Source organism: Propithecus coquereli, unplaced genomic scaffold (genome assembly GCF_000956105.1).
Source record: "Propithecus coquereli isolate 6110/MARCELLA unplaced genomic scaffold, Pcoq_1.0 Scaffold416, whole genome shotgun sequence".
Classification (NCBI taxonomy): Eukaryota; Metazoa; Chordata; class Mammalia; order Primates; family Indriidae; genus Propithecus; species Propithecus coquereli.
This window is the reverse complement of record NW_012149908.1, coordinates 2,385,199-2,403,495: the sequence shown is the minus strand read 5'-3', so window position 1 is coordinate 2,403,495 and position 18,297 is coordinate 2,385,199. Positions and strand designations below refer to the sequence as shown.

Below are 18,297 nucleotides of genomic sequence, written 5' to 3'. Positions count from 1 at the left end.
TTTAATAAGCAGTAATGGAATAGTGTTTATTTTTTTGAAAAAATACATAGTGTTAGGATTTTGTTTTATATTTTATATCAAAGTAAGTTCTAAATGGATTAAAGAGTTAAATGGAAAAAAAAGACAAATAACAAAAATCATATTCTTTTAAAAAATCCACCTGAGAAACAAGAGAATTTGCTAAGGATTGGGTGTGAAAATGTGAGAAAGAGAATCTGACTAAAAGATTTCTGGCCTAAGGAATTGAAAGGATGGAGATGTCACTTACTGATACAGAGAAAGCTGTATAAAGGTGGAACAAGTTTTGAGGGAGGAGATCAGGAATTCAATGTTGGATAAGTTAAAAGTTGTGAAGTATGCAATTGCATATGCAAGCCTGGAATTCAAGAGAGATCTGGGCTGGAGGTGAAAATTTGGGAGTCATTGCCATTTGAGTCTTATTTAAAGTCATGAGACTGGTCAAGATCAACAAGAGAATGTTTGTAGGCAGGAAAAAGAGGTGGACCAAGGGTCGAATTCTAGGGCATGCTAAATTTCAGACTAAAGGACAACCAGCAAAGGGAAATTGAGAAGGAGCAATCAGTGAGGTAAGGAGGAAGACCAAGAATTGATGTCCTGAAAGCCAAGTGAAGAAATACATCAAGGAGGAAGGAATGATCAGTGGTGTTAAATGCCAATGACCCATCATATAAGATAAGGACTAAGAATTGACTGTTGTATTTTGCAGAGTGAAGGTCATTGGTGAACTTGACAAGAAAGTTTCAGCAGAGTGATGGAGAAATCCTGATTGGATTAGACATAAAAGAGAAAAAGAAGAGGGAAATTATAGACTCGACAATTCTGGAGAACTTTGACCACAATGGGGAGGAAAGAAATAGAATAGTAGTTGGTGGTGGAAGTGAGGGAAGTAGAAAAGAATTTTTTGAATTGAAGATTTGGCAGGATACTTGTTTGCTGATAGAAGTGATTCACTAGCAAGCAAAAAAGTTTATATAGTGTAGAGAGAAGTAGGCAGGTACATGAATGGAAGGATGGGCTTTTGAGAAGAGCATTGTGGTGACAGGTAGGCGGCAGAGCGTGTAGGTGCAGATTCTGGTAGGTCGGTTGATGTGGTCCCTAATTGTTGAGAGGCTCTATTAGGAATACCCTAAGTTTTATTTGGTTGGTTAAAGGGCTTAGTGGCTGTTATTTTTCTCTCTTTTAGTGGCACTAAGCATGTAAAACCAACTTGTCAGAGTGAGTTTTTTTTATTGTTGTTAGCTTTTGTTTCTTGCTGGTAGATACAGTGGTGATCATTTGGAAAAGGCTTGGTTGGTTGTAGACATGTTGACTATTTTCATGCTTCCTTCTAATTATTTTCTGTCCCACTTTTGAGTCACCAGTTATGTTTTTCCCTTCATCTATAGCTAACCAATGATGATGTGCAGCTCTGTTGTAACGGTATGTAGGGTGGTGGTTACACATTTCCTTTTAATATAGTGTTTCTAAGATTTTTTCCTTTTTATGACTGTAAATCTTGTGGGACTTCCACATGCCTACATATCACTTCTCCGCTTAAAGAAGGAGGAAAAGTCTTTCTCTTGAAGCACCAGGGAAGTATTTGTATGTTCTGTACCTACGATCTGTCACTAGCTAGTTGTACCACTCAATCTTGGGAGAGAGTATATTTGCAGAAAAACCATTTTACCTAGACCATATTGCACCTATTATGGAACATAAGGTGTTTATACAGCTCTGAAAACCTTAGATTTTTTTCAAAATAGTTTTTCTTCCCAGCTAACCTCACGAGTTTAAGAAATGACTTTAACTATAAACTAACTAATGCTGTTTGGGATTGGGTATATGTTCCTTTTGTTATAGTAGATGTTCTCATCTAAAATGATGCTGCTCTCCAGTTCTGGATGCTGACTTGAAATCTTTTTATGGCTACATTATTTGCTTTCATTTTCATTAAAGAAAATCTTTTAAATACCTGTAGAACAAAGGTATGCTGTTTTGGTATTCATTTAGCTTTTGAACAATTCTAGATTGAAAATATTTTTAGTATCTGTCTTTATCTTTCACAAGTTAATAGAAATGGGATCTATTTTTCTGTTCATGTCATAAAGAAACTATTTTAGTTCAGTCTAATTCTACATAGGCAGAAGTAATTTTTTTAAATTTAGAAATATTTTCCTGGAAAACATCACATATAAATGTATAATCAAGACACATGCTGCCATATGGATGAACCTTGAAAACATGTTAAATGAAAGAAGGTAGTCACAAAAGACCACATATTACATATTCCATTTATAAAAGATGTCCACAATAGGCAAATCCATAGAGACAGAAAGTAGATTAGTGGTTTGTTAGGGGAATTGGGGGAATGGGGAATGGCTGCCAGTGTACTATGTTTCTCTTTGGGGTGATGGGAATGTTGTAAGATTAGATGATGATAGTTGCACATTTCTGTGAATATACTAAAAACCATTAAATTGTGTGCTTTAAAAGGCTGTTGGTTTTTAAAAATCTGTAGTCTGTCAAGTTGAGGACTATGTCCTTAATCCTCTTCCCCCAAATACTCCAGTTTTAAGGTTGAATAAATGGTATAAAAATTACAATTACTTTTCAATAAGCCCAAACTGACTTGATATTATTTCAAGGTTTTATCTACCTCTAATTACAGATGTATGTAGTATCAAATATTTAAATGAGAAAAATGTTTATAACTACGGAAATGTACAAAAGAGAAGTTCTTCATAATCCCAGCCTCTTTAGCTATGATGGCTGTTTTGAGTGTGTATCCTGTTAGACTTCTTTCTAAACACATGTAAGCCAGTATGAACATTATTTAAATGTTTACGTAAAAGATGGAGCCATAGGCCGGGCACGGTGGCTCACGCCTGTAATCCTAGCTCTCTGGGAGGCCGAGACGGGTGGATTGTTTGAGCTCAGGAGTTCGAAACCAGCCTGAGCAAGAGCGAGACCCCGTCTCTACTAAAAATAGAAAGAAATTAATTGGACAACTAAAAATATATAGAAAAAATTAGCCGGGCATGGTGGCACATGCCTGTAGTCCCAGCTACTCGGGAGGCTGAGGCAGGAGGATCGCTTGAGCCCAGGAGTTTGAGGTTGCTGTGAGGTAGGCTGACGCCATGGCACTCACTCTAGCCCGGGCAATACAGTGAGACTCTGTCTCAAAAAAAAAAAAAAAAAAAAAGATGGAGCCATAGTATGTACATTATTCTATAGTTTGCTTTCATTTAGTAATGTGTATAGGGCATCTTTCTGTGTCCATTAATGCATTTTTTATTCTGTTCTTTCTGCCTCTTTACAATATCTTATTGTATGAATGTACTATCACAGTTCATCAATCCTGAGATGAACATTTTTTCATATTGTAATATTTCTGACATGGGAATGTGTTTTAGAATCTATGGCCTATTTAATTTGCAGTGTTTTTTCTCAGACATAAAATAATAGTATTGCTTATTGTTGGAATCTGAGATTTGATGAATATGATATATCACCTATCTAGACATTAAAAATTTTTTTTTGCCATCACAGATAATGCTGCAGGACATACATCTTTGCACATGTTTATTTTTCTATAGAATTAAACTCTTACAAGTGAAATTATTGTCAATTTGAATAGGTTTTTTTCCAAATTTCTTTCTTAAAAGGTTATATCAGTTTACATTTCTGTGTACAGTGGATGAGAATGTTTATTTTCCCAACTTTCATCAACATTGGATATTCTCAGTCTTTTAAATTTTAATCTGATGTGCAAAAAAAGATCTTGTTTTTAATTTACATTCTAAAAAGTAGGGTATGGTTAAATGTCTCTTCATATGTTGTCATTTTGTGTTTCTTCTGCAAATTTCCTACATATCTATTGCCATTTTTGAGAAATTGAACTGGTAATCACTGTCTTCCTGTATAGTGAGAATATTTTGTATATTTGGAATACCTATTCTTTGTCAATATGTATGGAAGATTGTTTTTTGTAGAAAGTCCATTTGTCTTGATATTTTTGGCATGTTTTCTCATAAGGAAGTTTTAAACTTTTATGGAACAGTTTTACTAGAAAACTCATGAATGTTGACTGTCTTTTTTAGTGTTGATAGTATTATTTTTCTGAATATGTAAGGAAATTTAGATTAGCAAATCATTTTAAAAGAATCTTTATTTGGACAATCCTGAATATCAGAATTCTAAACTCTCCTTAATGAACAGAATTGCCTTTCACTCTATTGATTTCTTTATTGTCTTTGGCCTTATATACTTTTGTTTTAAAGTATCTCATAATTCTGCAATGGGTTTTAATGCAAAGAATACTGGAAGTAGAGAGACATGAGTTTTTTCCTTTATGTGGTGCCATTAACAAGCTGTGTGCCTTTAAAGTATTTAGGTCTCAGTTCTCATTGGTGAAATAAGAATGCTGTACTTTGTATCTCACCTCTTCGGGGCTTAAAATTCTATAAACTTGTTAGTTCTGTTGGTCATTAAGAATCAGTACATTGGCGTATTTTGATTTAACCATTTATTTTCATAATCCACTAGTACTTTATATTTCTTGATATTTTGACACTATTTTTGTTTCTGATTTTTCTTGCTTGATTGAACAGTTGATTTAAGACACGGCCACTTAGCTTTTTGCTTTGAAATCTATTGAACATCTTATATACACACACAAATTATCCCCTTTTAATTTTTACCTTGTTTTATACTGAAAATACTTGTGATACTAATAAAGCAAAGAAATAAGGCATACATACAGAGAACGAAGATGTGGTAGGATTTGGAGTTATAAGAAGGAAAACTGATCCTTGGGTTTGGTGTCAGACGAACCTTTATTCTAATTCCACCTCTGCCACTTGTTAGCAGAACAGCCATGAGCAGTTTATTTAATCTCTAATCCTCAATTTCTGTATCTTTGTAACAGAAATAATAATAGTTACCACACAGGATTATTGTGATTAAACCTTGGCATTTAGTAGACATTCAGAAACTCATTCTCCCTTTAGATGTAACAACTATTAATAATTAGTGATAGCGCAAAAGAAGGACTCTTGTATTTTTTGTGCACTTGAAGCTACCACCTTTTACACTTCATTGTTTGGCCTTGAAATCCTGGAATATATCTATATGTGTTTCTGAGTTAAGATATTCAGTTTCATCCTTTTCCTCCTCTGAAATACGTACATTTGAGTTTTTATTTTTATATGGAGAATCCTCACTCTTAATGACACTGTGTTTTGCTTATAGTTAAGTTCTTATCACCTTCCCTTTGTAAAGGGAAGGTGCATCCCAGCTGTACAGATAAATGAAAATAGTGATAAAATAGTACATGCCTGGCTAGGCTTGTACTTTTATGGTAATTAGCTTTAACATGGAGTTTGTAGAAATGTATCACATATAAAAATCAGAGATAAACCGGAGTTGCGTACACGTTTATATTTGAATTTCTCTAAGTACCACATGACAGTCTTAAGAGGAAGAATTACATCTTCATATGTTACAAGTATAATGCCATGTGGTATAATTCAGTGTGGTCTCTGAATAAATAAAATAGGTGTCTTAGATTGTTTTGGTTTTCTCTTGATGATTAAATCACAGGAAGTGATATTTTTTCATCTAACATATAATGTATTTTAGGTCATTTATTTTAATCTTCCTCTACTAATATTTTGGTCAGGATTTTAAAATGTCATGAAGTAAATTTGTAGTTCCATTCTTTTAATGGTACCATTAAAAGACTAAATAAGTCTTTAACTTAAAATGGATAGGTGTTTAATGAAATATGTTGTCTTACAGCCAAATTTGTATCCTACTGTGGGGCTTCAGACACCAGGAGAAGTGGTCGATGCCAATTTTGGGCAACATCCTTTCGTATTTGATATAGAAGACTATATGCGAGAATGGAGAACCAAAATACAGGCACAGATAGACCGATTTCCAATCGGAGATCGAGAAGGAGAGTGGCAGACCATGATACAAAAGTAAGAGTAAAGAAATTTGAATTAACATTATTCAGAAATCTATTTTTTATAAGACATTTATTCTTTTTGTATTCATCAAAGCTGTTTAATTTATATCCTAATGTTGTTGATTATATTTTAATCTCAAAACGTAATTTAAACAAAATTAAAAATAATTGATTTGATGACACACATACAGAATTGTATTTCAGTCTCAATGTGGTGGAGGAGATAAAGTGACATTAGGTTACCTGGGTTATTCTTAGTAATAGGATTTAATGATTTCTGTAGGTTATACAATTCAAATTTTAATAATGTTGATGCAAAGGGTAAGTTCAGAGAGATAATCTAGATTGTATAATCAGAATATGTGGGTTTTGGACATGAACTTGGCTGTGTCATTCTGCAGTAGTTTAGATATTTATAAGTAAAAAGATTTGTTGCTTGGTAAGAATAAGCATCAAAATGTATTAGGATATAGACTTGATGTGTACATTTTGCATTTCAGGATTTGGCTAAGTTTTTCCAGTGTTTGAGTTACTCTGTAAGAATAACATCAGCTATTTTCGGTTATTAGAATCCCCTTTTTGCTAAATACTTATTATTTAGCATTTAGATTCAGGGAGATTATAATGCCCCTATTTTAAATAGGAAAATTTTACCAAAAGCCTCCATCTCAAGGATTTTTAAAAGACTTACTAATTAATGTTAATGCTTGATTTGTTTATGCTATTATTAGACATAAGAAAAGATAAAGGAATGGAGTCCAAGGAGCAGTTAAGTGTGGAGTTAGGATTCCTAAATGTAGCATACTTAGATTCATTCATAACCATAGTGGAGGATGGCCAGCAGCAGAGCAGAAAATGGGTGTCAAATAAAAAATAATATAAAATGAAATTATCTCAATTTCTTCTTTGCCAAAAACTTTCAACCTGTTTTATTAGGGAGCTTTTTTTTTTTTTTTTTTTAAAGTAGAATTTCATTATGGAAGTTAGCAGGAAAATATAATTCCTATGACAGTCAACTTTTTAGACTCTTCCTTTGCTAAAAGGCTAGAGATTGACACCTGGATATTGTTAATACTAAGTGGTAGCTCTTAAAGCTTGAAATAGTATAAACTTAAAAATGAAATGAACACCATTACATTTAAAAAGTCATCTTTACTGTTATAATCAAAGCCAAGAAAATAGCAAAGACTTTCAGATACCATCAGTCCATCTCATTTCATCATAAATGTCCTTAAATTGCTTTGAACATTCTTAAATTTAAAATTTTAATAAAAATTTTTTGAATAGTTTTTGGAGGAGATTGTGATTTGGAGACATGATGATGACTCTGAAAGCATGCTTCTTCCGTAGAGCCATTGTCTAGGTTAACAGAGCTTGGATACTAGTTTTTTTGTTCCACACAGTTGAAAGAATAGTCAACCCCGACTCAGAATCCCATAGTCACCATGAGCTGGAGCTAGGATGGGTTGCTCTCCTGGGGCCTCTTTCCTTTCAGGCCCTGAAAATGGTTGTCACTGAGCATCGTAACAAGATAGTAGTAGAGGAAACGTTTATCTTAACCTATAGCCAGGATTCTCCTACCCCATTCTTTAGAAAATTGAAGTGACTCACCATGACCTCCTGGGAAGTTCATGCTAAAAGTCCTCTCCCCCTTAAATTAATTTGAACAACTAGATAAGATAAGATGAAAATCTGTTTTATAGAGGTTTCTCCTCCCTTCCCCTCAGTGTCTTCCTGGTCAACCACTGCTTCCCACCATTTTCTAATTGGCACTTAGTAGTGTCAGGTGGAGGCAGATTTAAGAGTTGAATGTTTGGAGATATCAGATATTTGGGTTAATATTGTTGGATCACCAGTTTTTTATTTTTATTTATTTTATTTTGTTACAAACTTTTTTTTTTTTTTTTTTTTTTTGAGACAGAGTCTTACTGTGTTGCCCGGGCTAGAGTGCCATGGCATCAGCCTAGCTCACAGCAACCTCAAACTCCTGGGCTCAAGCGATCCTCCTGCCTCAGCCTCCCGAGTAGCTGGGACTACAGGCATGCGCCACCATGCCCGGCTAATTTTTTCTATATATTTTTAGTTGTCCAATTAATTTCTTTCTATTTTTAGTAGAGATGGGGTCTCACTCTTGCTCAGGCTGGTTTCGAACTCCCGAGCTCAAACAATCCGCCCGCCTCGGCCTCCCAGAGAGCTAGGATTACAGGCGTGAGCCACCGCGCCCGGCCTTTATTTTTATTTTTATTTTTATTTTTTTTGATCACCAGTTTTTCTAACTACATTTTGTGGGTAGATGTAAGTATGTTTTAACCACTTGGTGGCTTTTTAAGAAATAAACTTGTTCTCTTGAAAGCATGTCACTTACATGTAAATTATATTTGAGTAATCTCTTGTGCAAAACCATAGTAATTGATTTAGATTAGAAGGCTGATTCCTCCTTTATTAGTAGTACCCTCTAGACTTTGTTCTCAGGGATTCTGCCTCTGGGTTTACCTTAGTATTTTTTCTGTATACATTTTGTGATCCCATCTCATTTAACTGATGGATAAAGAAAGTGGTTGAGTTTTGGAACACCAAGAGTTAAACCGTTATTTTCAAATGTTATTTTACAAAATACATATGGTAGAGATGAAATAGAAATTATTTTTAGTAGGATGGGAAATAAATAGGAAGGGACCTGAGGGTAATGGAGATCTAAGAATCAAAGACAGGGTCACTTAAGGTCCTCGATTCTCAAGCAGTATTTACTTTAGGGAGTGTAGTCTTAACATAGCATTTGCAGTTGTCTTTTTTGGAAATATTACATGAATTGAACAAAATGATTTTTTTCAACTTACTTTAAAGTTGAAATTCTTAAAGCCTTAACTGTTTTAAGAAAATAGGTTTGTTTTGTAATACCAGAGTAGACCTTGTTTATATAAATTATAGTGTAAAGCATGTATTCTCTTGACTAAAAGATGTATATGTTTCTTCTTTTTATTTTAAGAATGGTTTCATCTTATTTAGTCCACCATGGGTACTGTGCCACAGCAGAGGCCTTTGCCAGATCTACAGACCAGACCGTTCTAGAAGAATTAGCTTCCATTAAGAATAGACAAAGTAAGAACACTGGTGCATGGCTAACTAACATTTGTTTTCAGATTATAGGTTTGATTACTTTAATTTTAGAAGTTTTTTTAAATTAAAAAATTTAAGTATTAAGATGGATACCTCTGAAATTTATTTTCACTGACATTTTTGAAGATGAGCTTTAAAAATTCACATAGGACTATGTCAGACTCTAATTGTAGAAAGAATTGTGGAAATATTTTTGTAAGGAATGACTTTACCATATCTTCTTAAAATAAAAAATGTTTTCTTAGCTTTCAGGAAATAAAACATTTAATGAAAAGATTTTTTTTATTTTTTTAAAGTAAAGTTCTCATTAGATGGTAGAGATAATATGGGATAGAAATTTAAATATCTTTGAATTTAAATTGCTATCTAAATTTAAGATAGCATTGATCATAGTATTTATTGTTTAGGTCCTAGTGCTGGCCTGTGTGACGACAGAGCTATAGAGCCTGTTTATAATTGGTCCACAGTTAGCCATCCCAAAATCGGTGGTATTAGTCTATCAGGGTGGGTATGATTTGACAAGCGTGAAGGGATAAAAACAAAATGGATGGGTGAAAAGTTTTTTGTGGGTCAAGTTGCTATTATAGCACTGATTACATTGTATTATAGTTAATTATATTCTTGCCTTTCTCACTATCACTAAGCTCTGCTGAACAGAGATGATCTCTTACTCCTTTTGTATCCTCACCATTTTGAACTCCTGACCTCAAGTGATCCTCCCGCATCAGCCTCCCAGAGTGCTAGGATTGCAGGCATGAGCCACCACCCTTCCTCCATCATCTCATTTAGCAAATGTCTGACCCACAGTGAATGCTCAATGAATATCTATTAAATTCAGGTGGTTCATCATATTTGATAAGACATTTTAATAGTATTTCTTTGAAAGTCTTTGTAATCTTGGTGTTTGAAACTTCAGTGTTGCTTAATAGGTATTCTCACTATATTACTTGTATGTTTGTGATTTTTTTTTTAATAGTTTGTGAAGGTACTTGTTTTTCTGTGAAGGTACTTGAGATTTTTTCCTGGATTGCCTAATGGATATTAGAAAAAGAAATAGAAATCAATCACAAGAATTTATTTAAAGACTTTTTGCTAAGTCTCTTTTTCTTCTGAGGATCCACTATGTTTATGTTTCTACTTTTGTAAAAGTTAATCTTTTGCTTTTTTTTTTTACTGAATAGGAATTCAGAAATTGGTGTTAGCAGGAAGAATGGGAGAAGCCATTGAAACAACACAGCAGTTATACCCAAGTTTACTTGAAAGAAATCCTAATCTTCTTTTCACATTAAAGTGAGTTTGTTTAATAAACTGTTATAATATACATATTTGTTATTATGTTATATAATTAAAATCATTTTCATGCTTTTATAGTTTAATTTTTATTTTACCTTGTTTCAAATATTTACATAAAATTTTGTAATATAGCACATTTAAGTAACATATTATTAAAAATACTTTTATGTTCAAGGACTATAAGCAGATGGCATCTTTTGCTGTGTGTATGCTCTTTTATCATTCTATGTTTTAAAATGTGAAAATCTTATTTAGAAGATGGGTGTCTATTTTTCCTTCTGAAAAATACTTTCTAGTAAGTCTCCTTGGCATTTTAAAAAGTTGTGGTAAAATATACATAAAATTTACCATTTTAACCATTTTTAAAATGTACACGTCTACATTTAACTGTGTTCATATTTTGTAACCATCACCACCATCCATCTCCAGAACTTTTTCATCTTCTCAAACTGAAACTCTGTGTATATTAAACAACTCATTCCTTCTTCCCCCGCAGCCCCTGGCAACCACCATTCTCCTTTCTGCCTCTGTGAATTTGACTACTCTAGGTACCTCATATAAGTAGAATCATACAGTATTTGTCCTTTGTGATTGGCTTATTTCACTTAGTGTAATGTTCTCAAGATTCGTCTACATTGTAGCATGTATCAGAATTTCCTTCCTTTTAAAGGCTGGGTAATATTCCATTGTGTGGATATATGCCACATTTTGTTTATGCATTCATCCGTTGATGGACACTTGGGTTGCTTTCCACCTCTTGGTTATTACAAATAATTCTGCTATGAACATAGGTGTACAAATATCTGTTTGAGTCCCTGCTTTCAATTTTTTTGGTTATATACCCAGAAGTGGAATTTCTGGATCATATGATAATTCTGTTTAATTTTTGTGAAGAACCACCATACTCTTTTCCTCAGTGGCTGCACCATTTTGTTTTCCCACCAGCAGTGTACAAGGGCTCCACTTTCTCCATATCCTCACTAACACTTATTTTCTGTTTTTTAGTAATAGCCATCCTAATTTGGCATTTTTATTGGTTTTATGAATCTTTGGTACTTTAAAAATTAGATGTTATTGAGCTTAAAATTTCAACTCTTTAAGCAGGAGAAATCCTTTGTAAGTCAAATGACAGAATTGTTTTTTGGTTTTTTTTTTTAGCTAGTCAAATTTAGCAGTGGTGGGTTGAACAGAATTGTTTTCGAGTTGAAGTTTAAATGAGGCTCATTTTGGTTAAGAGGTTGGGAATAGGACTAGAGGTGACAGAGGGTGGGGAGAAAGGCTGTGCTTTGTATGTATCATATGTACATAAAATTATGTCCTTAGGTACTATCTGATTTGCTACTAAGTGCAGATATTTTGGTTAAATTATTTTTAGCTAAAAAATGAAATCCATGCTGGGTTCAGTGGTATAAATCCATAATTCCAACTACTCGGGAAGCTGAGGCGGGAGGATTGCTTGAGCGTAGGAGTTCAAGACCAGCCTGGGCAACATAGTGAGACCCCCATCTTTAAAACAAAAATGAAGTCCATATTATGTTTTTTACAGCTACAGATAAATTTTCATTTTCTTAGTAAATTAAATTAAAGGGGATAATGCTATTATAGTCTCTTGTATTCTTAATGTTTTTGGAAAATTTAAAATTCTAAGCAATACAATATATGACACCATATTTAATATTTTTAGCTTACTATCTAAAGACGAAACCTACTGATAAATGTTTTAAATTATTTTCAGAAAGGCCATTTGAAGATTATCCTAAGTAAATTTTTCTTTTCTCTCTTAGAGTACGTCAGTTTATAGAAATGGTGAATGGTACAGATAGTGAAGTACGATGTTTGGGAGGCCGAAGTCCAAAATCACAAGACAGTTATCCTGTTAGTCCTCGACCTTTTAGTAGTCCAAGTATGAGCCCCAGCCACGGAATGAATATCCACAATTTAGCACCAGGCAAAGGAAGTACTGCACATTATTCTGGTGAGATTCACTCTTATAACATTATTTTTAAAATTTTTACCCTTATAATTTTGAACCAAAATTTTTTTAATCTAGACGTTTTCTTTGTAGCAGTTTTATAAATGTGTATACTTGATTTCAGGATGTTCTAGATGAAAAATTGTTCAGATTCATATATTAACATTATTAGTACGTGGAAGTAACTTCAAGAATAATTGTTTCTGGCTGGGCGCAGTGGCTATGTCTGTAATCCTAGCACTCTGGGAGACAGAGGCAGGAGGATCACTCGAGGTCAGGAGTTCGAGACCAACCCAAGCAAGAGCAAAACCCTGTCTCTACAAAAATTAGAAAAATTAGCTGGGCAGGGTGGTGCACACCTTTAGTCCTAGCTGCTCCGGAGGCTGAGGCAGGAGAATTGTTTGAGCCCAGGAGTTCAATGCTGTAGTGAGGTATGATCATGCCACTGCACTGCAGACTGGGCAACTGAGCAAGATCTGTCTCTTAAAAAAAAAAAACTTTCTGAAAATAGGTCATTAGTAGATCTCCATAAATGAAGGTCAACATTCAAAATGAGTTGTCACTAGAATTAAATCATTGACATTTAGTAATGAAAAGGTAATTATGTGTTTTAATAATGTATAAATTTAAAGGTGATCTGACTGATATCTTATGCTACCAATAACCAAACCTACTAATAGCTGGCTGCCTGTCTCTCTTGGTTCTTTCCTAACCAACCCTCTTCAAGAGTTGGCTCTGCCCAGTTCATTTTTTCCCATCCCTCTTTTTGGTTCATCAGTGTTGCTTTCCGTGGCTTTTGGTGTTCTCTGTTTCCCAAGATGTTACCTTTTCTCTGTAGATTTAATTTTCTAAAACAAGTCAGGTAATGTTTCCTTTCCTTTCATAGAGTATCACGTTTGCTTTTTCTCACAGTAAGTATATACTCCTGCATTACTTCTTGTCAGTCTGATGACATCACCTCCCTGTACAGCAGGGATGATGCTCATGTCTGTATCCTTAGCTACCATTCCTTTTGGATATCATGCAGTCACTTCAGGCCTGGGCAAATTCTGAGCCTCATTGTATTCTTTGTAAAATGGGAATGATGATGATAGTACTGCCATTGGAGCAGGATTTTAGGGTTAAATGAGATCCATAAGTAAGCCTTCAGTAACTGTTAGAGGAGATCATAATTACAGCCTCACAATTAAGTATTCTTAATATCCTTTCAGAGAAGTTAATCTGCTTTTTATTTAAGTAATCCATTGACTCTTTTACATTCTAGAAGTCTTAAATACAAAATCAAAATATGAAGACATTATTTACAACTTAATTAACAATTAGTATTTTTTTCTATTTCCATGCGTTATCTTTTCCTTTTTTCCCCCCTCAGGTTTTGAAAGTTGTAGTAATGGTGTAATATCAAATAAAGCACATCAATCATATTGTCATAGTAAACACCAGTCATCCAATTTGAATGTACCAGAACTGAACAGTATAAATATGTCAAGATCACAGCAAGTTAATAACTTCACCAGGTAAGTGATTTCACCAGCTTTTGTATTAATATTAGCAAGGTAGTTATAGGTGTCATCATTGTACTAATTTTGAAAGAACTTGATTTATATGACCCATAGTGGGAGTCTGGGAGTTTCCAAGCCCACAGAGAATGAAAGGATAGGGAGTCAGTTCTCTAAAGCTTTTCAGTCTCGCATTATGCACACGAGCTCTTTCCTTAGTTCTTCCTCATTCTCTACTACTATTAATACCTCTTCCCTCAAGTAAGGTTATAACAACAGATTCAGGTCTTTATGCATCATCTTCCTGCTAACCACAGATCTATACAGATAATCACATATATGCCATTTGTTATGTGTTCAGGTTAAGACATAATAGTATATTTAACCCCTAATGTTAATATAAGATAAATTTACAGCTGTTTTTTCCTCTGTGTATGGGTTTTTTTGGTATAAATATGTAAAATGTTTTCTGAGTTTAAAATGATTAACTTTACAAAGAATCTTTTTGGAAAGCCTATCTTTACATAGCTTGCGTACAGCAGATGGTTAAATCATTTAGTAAACGTTGGCATGAGGATAGTATCAAGAACCTATTGGGTACCAAACATTCTGCTAGGTATGGTGTCTAACTTCAAAGAACTTTGAGAGAAGATACGTCTCTATCAGTATAGTGTGGTCCTTGACATACTCAGGTTTAATATTTATGAAACCTAAAAGTTCTTGAAGTGAAATCATTTGAATTGAATACTACCATGCAAGAGCAAGTTCTTGTGAATTCAGCCTGCCCACATCATCCAGCGTCTCAATCAATTTGATGTTGGTTTGGTCCTATAACGTGAACCAATTGGTCATGCTGCATTTTCCGGAAATGGTCATCAGTGCAACATTTTCTTACTAAAGGAGAAGGAACCTAACTTTTAGCATGGAATTTTAATGGAAATATGATTCTACAGAAAGGAGTCTATGGAAAAAAATCTGTATTTGAAAATTTGGAGATGAATGAAAATTTCTGGGTCATCTGTCACATACGACAGAAATTTACTAAAGTAATGATGTTGTCTGATTGAGACAAGTTATAATGGCGGGTCCCCCAAATGATATGAGAACAGTAGAAAAAGTGACTCTCTTTTGCTGAGGGGGTCAGGGATGTCTTTCACAGCAGAGATGACATACTGGAAAATATAAAATATAAATATTGTAGTTAAAATTTTAAAAATTAAGGCTTTACTAGTTCATTGTACTTTATAATAAAGTACATTGGTACTTTATTGTTGATGGGGGTTCTGCCATTGTTTGAGGGTAAGATTACAGTCAATTTGTGAGTTTTTCTCTTAAATACTATCCGCACTGCAGGAAGTTGCTAAAGAGACCTATTATTACCTGAGTTCAGGGAAGCAAGCCTAACGGAAGGGACTGATGACACAGCATCTTCCTGTGTGCATAGCATAGAAAGGAAAGAAACTTTTGAACCACTTTAAACTGTTACACAGTAACAGTTATTTTGTAGTTAGCAATGGCACTCCTTATAATATTGTGAAGTAGGCAAAGTAGTATTAACTATTTAAAAACCATTTTACAGATGTAGAACTGAGTATCAGAAAAGTAAATGACTTTTTTTAAAGTCAATAATTAGTAGCTAGTAAGTTGCAGAGCCGAGACGCCTTCCCAGGATTTGACTTGCAAACTTGTGCTTTTCCCATTATACCTTCTACCATCTGCAATGCTCTTCTCCCTACCCTCCTTGGCTTCATCTTAACTTCTGTTCAAGTTGCAAAACTCCAAGTTCAGATGATCTTCCAGGATGTTTTCCTGGATTTACATCCCCACTAAATGTTGCTGTCGCTCCTTGGGATTAACTTTCATCATAGTATTGATCATGATTGCTCTGAAATATAGTAACTTAATTAGCTTTTTACAGTCTGTTTGCTACTAGGGGCCACAGGCTGTTTCATACTATCCTTAGCATCCAACATGGATCATACCTCAGAGGCTTTTAAATGTGTGTTAAATGAATGAATGCCTCTCAAATACTGAACAGAATTGTCAAAAAAGAAAAAAAAAGTTTTAGTATTTTTTTAAGACCACCGAAAGTTATAATGGTAAGGATTTTCATTAAATTCAACATTATTTTTAAATTTTGTTTTTTCTTACCATTTTCAAGGTTTGTCAAGATAATAATCAAGCTTTTCTGGCTGAATAAATCTGGTCTGGAGTCTAGGGTCACATCCCCTTCTCTCCAGATCTGTGTCTTTTTACCTTAAAGGTTTTACTAACAGGAATGTTAACCAGTGGTTGCCTCTGATGGCATTATGCATAGTATTTTTTGCTCATCTGTATTAATTTTTTTTTTTACAAATGAATATATATTGCTTTTGTGATGAGAAAGGTCATTTTTATTTGAACACTTCCTAAATTTTCAAGTGTTTCTGAATTATTAATATATAGTTATTACCTAGATCTTCATAGGAGAAATCTGAAAGATTAGATATTTATTGTTGCTTATAAGAGTGTGGATGGGTCTGAAGGGCATACATTGACAACTTAAATATGTCCAGATATAGTTATTGGCACGTATGTTTTTCTTCAGTGTGGAATGAGTGAAAACTGGAAAATATCCAAGACAATGGTTTGAAAATTGAGATTCGTCAATGCTTGAGCCAGTAAGATAGCCTGTGAGAGAGAGTGTGTTGGGTGCTGAAAAGGTATGAGAGGATGAGACTGAGTTGCTTTTTAAGCTATCATCGCCTTTGAGAGAGTGTATATTTTTAGGTAGTAAGGACAAATGCCAACCGTCAACTATTAAAATACAGTCTAGAAGCAAGTTGAATTAGGAGGGCAGGAAAGAAGTGACGTGGGTTCCAGGTATGAGATTTATTAGTTTGTTTTGAGAGTGAGGTCTTTACATGCTGGGGAGAAATGAATGCTGGGGAGATGCTGGGGACAGCAGTCAGTTAACAAAGAAGTGCAGATCTGGTTTTGAGAAATAGTAGGACTATCATGCTGACGTGTGATTTCTCCATGTTGATGTAAAGTCATAAAACCACTACATTTTAGCACATGTACATTTTTTCTCCCTTATCTCCAGGGGTACACATTTGTTAAAAGTCAGCTGTTTGGCTTTGAATACATTTGAAATTTAACAAAATACCTTTTTTGCAGATTTCTATTACTTTATGAAGTTAGATTATAAGTAGGCTACATAGTTGAGTAGTAATTTATTTTAAACTAAGCTGCAAGTGTGATATTTCTAAAATTAGGTTTGTTTTTTCGTTTTCAGTAATGATGTAGACATGGAAACAGATCACTACTCCAATGGAGTTGGAGAAACTTCATCCAATGGTTTCCTAAATGGTAGCTCTAAACATGACCACGAAATGGAAGATTGTGACACCGAAATGGGTCTGCAGTGATATTTCTTACATTTTTAATAAAAAATGATGGCTACAAGGTTATGTTTTTACTTGTACTGATTCACAGCTGATGAGCATAAACCAAATTTAAAGATGTATGTGCCATAGGATTTGACAGTAATGCATATTACTTAAACTTTCTTGTGAGAGTGAGTTACTAGAGCAAGTAGAGTTACTTGTTTTGAGTTACTTCTGAACTCAAAGTAAGTGCCAGACAGTTTTCTTTGCTGGACTGTTTAGGCTCAACTTGAACCCTGTTAATGCAGCAGTAGTAACTTACCTAGTGTTCAGACTCCAGGGTATTTAAGCTGGGGATAGGAAAAATTCTTACACTTCTTTTAATTTAGTCAATAAGGCCAAATGGGTAGAGATGATTTTACAAATTCTAATCAAACAGAATTTCTTAAATTCATTTAATGCAAACATGTGAACTATGCATAGTACTGTGCCTGGTACATAGTAGGTTCTTAAGTGTGACCTCCCTCACGCCCTCCCCCCCAAAAACAAACAACAAAAAACCATGTGGCTCAAAGATCTGTTAACATGCATAATTTTATTTTGTACACATCTTATATAGTAAATTGTACCATAACGTTAAACCACCGGCACATTTTCCCCTCAATGGAGAGTGAGAATTATTGAAGCTTATGAACTATTTATTTGTTGGAATTTTATGGCAACATTAGATTTCTTAGTATTTTGAGATTAAAAGGTGTTTATTCAAATTATTTAAAAAGGCAGACTCATTTTACTCTATTAGATATTAGCCACCTCAGCTTCCAAAGAGTAATTTAAGCATAGTGAGTAAGAGCAGGAGTTCTAGAACCAAATTACCTGGATTTGATTTCTGCAACTGCCACTTACTAGCTGTGTGACCTCAAGCAAATTATTTAACCACTCTGTGCCTTGATTTCTTCATCTGTAAAATGGGTGTAATGATAACTACCTCATAGGTCATTGTGAAAAGTAAATGAGTTAATCTGTGAAAAACTAATAGCACAAAGTACTTAGTAAATGTTGACCATTATCACCATC

General features: G+C 34.1%; 1 protein-coding gene across 1 annotated transcript in view; it reads left to right on the top strand.

Annotated features, from left to right (window-relative positions):
• RANBP9 (RAN binding protein 9) overlaps window positions 1-18,297 on the top strand; it is a 98,637-nt gene that overhangs the window by 68,542 nt on the left and 11,798 nt on the right. Inside the window, exons 9-14 of the mRNA XM_012653158.1 lie at window positions 5,800-5,984; window positions 8,958-9,070; window positions 10,270-10,378; window positions 12,166-12,356; window positions 13,726-13,870; window positions 17,130-17,258. Coding sequence (XP_012508612.1) covers window positions 5,800-5,984; window positions 8,958-9,070; window positions 10,270-10,378; window positions 12,166-12,356; window positions 13,726-13,870; window positions 17,130-17,258 — 872 coding nt within the window. The remainder of the gene's footprint in view (window positions 1-5,799; window positions 5,985-8,957; window positions 9,071-10,269; window positions 10,379-12,165; window positions 12,357-13,725; window positions 13,871-17,129; window positions 17,259-18,297) is intronic.